Source organism: Kryptolebias marmoratus, linkage group LG14 (genome assembly GCF_001649575.2).
Source record: "Kryptolebias marmoratus isolate JLee-2015 linkage group LG14, ASM164957v2, whole genome shotgun sequence".
Lineage (NCBI taxonomy): Eukaryota > Metazoa > Chordata > Actinopteri > Cyprinodontiformes > Rivulidae > Kryptolebias > Kryptolebias marmoratus.
Window position 1 is genome coordinate 1,646,044 of NC_051443.1, and position 4,693 is coordinate 1,650,736.

At 36.7% G+C, this 4,693-nt stretch overlaps 1 protein-coding gene across 2 annotated transcripts in view; it reads left to right on the top strand.

The window, feature by feature from the left end:
• pde8b (phosphodiesterase 8B) overlaps positions 1 to 4,693 on the top strand; it is a 78,607-nt gene that overhangs the window by 37,998 nt on the left and 35,916 nt on the right. For both annotated transcript variants that reach the window (XM_037979589.1, XM_037979590.1), the window contains exons 8-10: positions 2,784 to 2,924; positions 3,011 to 3,099; positions 3,186 to 3,240. In XM_037979589.1, coding sequence (XP_037835517.1) covers positions 2,784 to 2,924; positions 3,011 to 3,099; positions 3,186 to 3,240 — 285 coding nt within the window. The remainder of the gene's footprint in view (positions 1 to 2,783; positions 2,925 to 3,010; positions 3,100 to 3,185; positions 3,241 to 4,693) is intronic.

Below are 4,693 nucleotides of genomic sequence, written 5' to 3' on the forward strand. Positions count from 1 at the left end.
AGTATCCGATGATATTTAACATTAACACGAACCGCTGTAGTTTTCGGTTTGTAAACATGACGGTAGCAGTTTTTGACGGGTAGCACCAACCGTTAGACATCGCTGTTTAGCCGTGCTACGGTAGGAAAATCTGATGAGGAAGCACAGATCGTCAGAACATCGAACACACACTGACCAATGTCATGAGGTCATTGATTTAGTTGTTTAACTTTCGGTTCTTCCCTCGACTACTCTTGAAAAACATTTTGGTTGTCTGCCACCCGCTTAACTCCCGAAATGTTCCGCCACATTGCTAATGCTACTCCTCAAATTGTTTCTTCTTCTTTTTGATTTTTATTGGTGGTTGGTAAACAACAGAAGGAATCAATACCGCCACCAACTGGTAACGAGTGTCTGCTAAACTTTTCTCCTTCTTGCATTTAGCAGCAACTAGAGCACATTGCTGCCCCCTATATGTCAAGAGGACAAATAACACCTTTTCTGTTCAAATTGCTAACCCGCTACAGTGGCGTGTGTTGATCAAATATTTACCCGCATTTGGCCGGTGGCGGGTGCTAATTTCCACCCCTGGAAATGACACACATGTAGTGCAAGTGAAAGTTTCATTTCTTATTGTTATGAACAAATTGTAGTACCATAAGCAATTCAACAACTGCTCCACTCAGTTAAGACCGCCATGCCTCCTTACATCATTAAACTGTATAACCCAGAGGTCAGGAGCAAAATTTGCTCAAGAGCCAGAATTTGTCTGAGCAGACTCTGTGGGTCTGGCCTTTCATACACAAAATGCAGAATGATTATCTTTATTATTAACAATAATATTAGTAATAATAAAAATGATGATGTTTGCAAAGCCCCACAGCTATCAGTCTAAAGTTAGGAGGAAAGCATTAATCAAACATGGATTTCAGTGTTAGGGTTTCTACACAGCGTTGATTGTTAATTAGCACAGGTGAGGCATTTTTATTTGCTGCACAGAAGCTGAGTAACAGTGAGCTTTTTGTTTATTTAACTTTTAAATAGCTATATGTTTTCCCCTTTGAGTTCAGTCTTAGTTAGTTAGTGTCACACACAGACACTTTTACTTTTGGGAATTAAAATTATTTCCTCTTGTTTTTATTTTTAAATGAAAAAGTTTTGGCTGTTGTTTTGTGCAGGAATATCAAAGATGTGAAAAAATACAAGATCATACAAAAAAATCAAATGCTAAAAGGTATTACACATATAAAATAAGAAAATATTTAAAACAATTTCATAAAAAGTTGTTGTTTGACATCAATGATGCATGACTTAAAGTACCACAAACAGCAACATTTTATAAAATAAAATACAGAATAAGATTTTTGTTACCTTTAAGGAAAAAACTGGGACATAAACAGGCTTAAAGTGAGGCAGGTTGAGATTGTGTTCAAACTGTCAGCCTGATAAAGTCTCTTAAGGACTCAGTTTAACTCTTGCAGAAATTGATAAAATAAAACATTACCAAATTGAATAAATAAGCTGTATTTTATTATATCTGATGTTGTGGACTAGTTTAAAATAGGACAAACATGCAAAAAAAACCTAAATATCATGACAGTTTGTTTTTCCTTTCTATTTCACATTTTTCATCCAACAGACTTATTTATTGCATTTTTTAGAAAATAAAAATCTAAATTTTAAAAGTAGATTTTTTTACTTTCAATATGAAATATAAAAAGTGCACTGGTTCATATATTGCTCGGGTTGACAACTTCTGAAAATGACAGCTGTGAAGGGAGATCATGATCTGTTGTAAACTAGCTTGTTCATCCTGTCTGTAAGGAAAGATTCTCAACATAACATGTAGTATTTCCTAAAAGTTCAAATTAAACAGTGGCATTGAAGGAAATGATCCATAGGTCTCTTGCAGTAGCAGGTAGTTGTTTATCTTCCTAGGATGCATTGTAAAGCTTATAAAAACTGAAAACATTTTTTAATGAATTCAAAAACCTTAGACATAAACATACACATAATAAAACACCACCACTATAAAAGCACAGTCATTTTAAAACAGTTTGATAGGTGTTTTTGTTTTTATTCCATTTATCCTTTTTCTTTTACCCACTTCTCCTTTCTGGTCACATCTCTGCTAGTCCCTGTGTGAGAGGCGGGGGACACCTTGGACACGTCACAAGTCCATCACAGAGACAAATGAGACAAACTCTCACTCACACCTAGGGACAATTTAGAGTTACCAATTAACCTGACATGCATGGTTTTGGTCTGTGGGAGGAAACTAGAGTTAAAAGATGTTTTGACTTTAAAAACATTTAAAGCCGTCTGAGCCTCGTAGCTCAAAAAGATAGCACCTATTAACATATTGTGGAAGTTCAGCAGAGCCACAAATGATAGGCTTTAGGTTTGAAAAAGTGGCTTCAGTCTATAAGATGTTGTTTTTTTAAGTAATTTTGTAATCAGGCACATATTAAGAAAACAAAGAGTAAATTCTAATCCAATCTTATTTGTGCCATTATATCCAGATTTCTGCCCAATTATAGTCACTTCTTGCTCCAAGGAAAACAAACTAGAAGGCTGGCAGGAAAAAACTAAATACTAATAGAAGGAACAAACATATATTTACATACTTTTGTATTCAAATGCAGCTCAAAGTATTGTTTGATTTTTAAAACAAGTCAAATCGAATCAGAGCTGGTAGTCCACTGTTAATTTGCTCTGTGGGATAAAAAAATCTAATTATTCTCAAAAGAAAGTAAACAGAATATTGACAATATATGAATCCAACCTGACTGTTAATCTTTCAGTATGTGAACCCTGCATTTGAGAGGATGATGGGGTACCACAGGGGAGAGCTGATCGGGAAGGAACTGACTGAACTTTCAAAAAGCGACAAGAACCGAGCTGACCTGCTAGACACAATCAACACCTGCATCAAGAAAGGAAAAGTGAGTTCTGAATCCATGCATCTACCTCAAACTGACCTGTGAAACAGATGATCTTCGTCAGTCTTACAGCTTTGTTGTGTCTGAAGGAGTGGCAGGGCATTTACTTTGCCAAAAAGAAGTCTGGTGACAGCTTACAGCAGCAGGTGAAGATAATACCTGTCGTTGGACAAGGAGGGTAAGCTATGTGGAAACTCACCAAACGGCTGCATTTCCCTCAAGAAATCAGAGACATCTGACAGATTCCTCTCCTCCTCCCTGCAGAAAAATCAGACATTATGTTGCCATCAAGAAACCTCACATTGACAACAATAATCAGGTTAGTTTTTTTTTAATAATTCTTTCTTTATGTTTTTAATACAATGGTGAATTTCAGAATAAAAAAAGTGGTCTCAGTGAAAAATGTTGCAGTTTCACAAGAAAACTTAAATAGTTTATTATGACTTTATTTTTCTTACCTACTTTTCGACATAGATTTGGAATAGAGTTTATGATAAGATACATGTATTTCGAACATTTAATTGTGAAGATATTGGGATTGCCAGCGGTAGCAGAATCTCTTCTCGATATCGCTCTGCATTAAGGCCCAGTTAACACTTGGAACAGTTCTGTTGCATTTTGGCCATTTGTACACACGAAAACAGCGATCAGATTCTCTGACACCAGGTCTCAGAGAGAAAGTTTTTCAAAAATTCTGGCATTATTTCACGAGAAAATGCAATTTACCTGAAAGTGGAAGTGTTCACGGTTTGCAGTCAGTCAGTAGTTTACATTTTCCTGAATCTTTTAAGATTTATAATTTAAAGTAACTGTAGCTGCAACCCAGCCTCATCAGTGGTCCAATTGAAGGTTTGTGTATTTGGCATTTTGCATGTAATTGTTTTCATCCTCAAGAGTGAAATGTCTGCTTACATGAGCGTATTGTTGAAATACAAAAGCCACATCACCAGATGGTGACTTGTCTAAATAGCAATTGTAATAAGAACATTACCATGGGAATGTGTAACATTTTTACAATCAACATTGAAAGATCTATGATTCCGGGAGATTTTTAGTCAACTGGGCCTGAGATTTCCAGCGGCTGCTGGTGCTGGACTGTACTTATGTGGCGCCTTTCTAGCCAACCAGGCTCCTCAAAGCGTTTCACAGCATCCCTACTACATTTCTACAGAGCTAATCAGAATAATAAATCATTCTACAGAGACTAATCCAAGCTTTAAATTGCATTCATATACCAATAGGAGGCAGAGACAATAGAACCAGTGACACTACGACACATGACTGCATACTGCCAGGAATCAAACCTCAGACTCTGATCCACAGTCACCCCATGATGAGGGAGATGTTGCCCCACACTATCACACTGCCTCTACCTAAAGTTGTTCCCCTATCCCTGCATGAATCAGCATCACTTCCTCCCCATCTTCTCCACACGTTGACCCTACAATCCATCTGCTGTGCATATATTGTACACACAGGCTTATTTAATTACTTGCTAGTAATCAGGGCCGTAGCCAGACTTTAAAAAATCCTGAGATCAATCACTCATTATCCCCCTGCACATCAGTTACAATGAAGACCAAAACTTAATTAAAATAGAAGCATTTATTTAAAACAAGTGACTTGAATGTGTATATGACATGTATTTGTGTGTGTTTGTAAATCCATGGGGATCAGCCTCATCTGAAGAAATACAGAGGACTCAGGGCACAACCATGATGATTCACTGAAATGACATGAATTAGTTTATATGAATGTTGATTCAAAACACA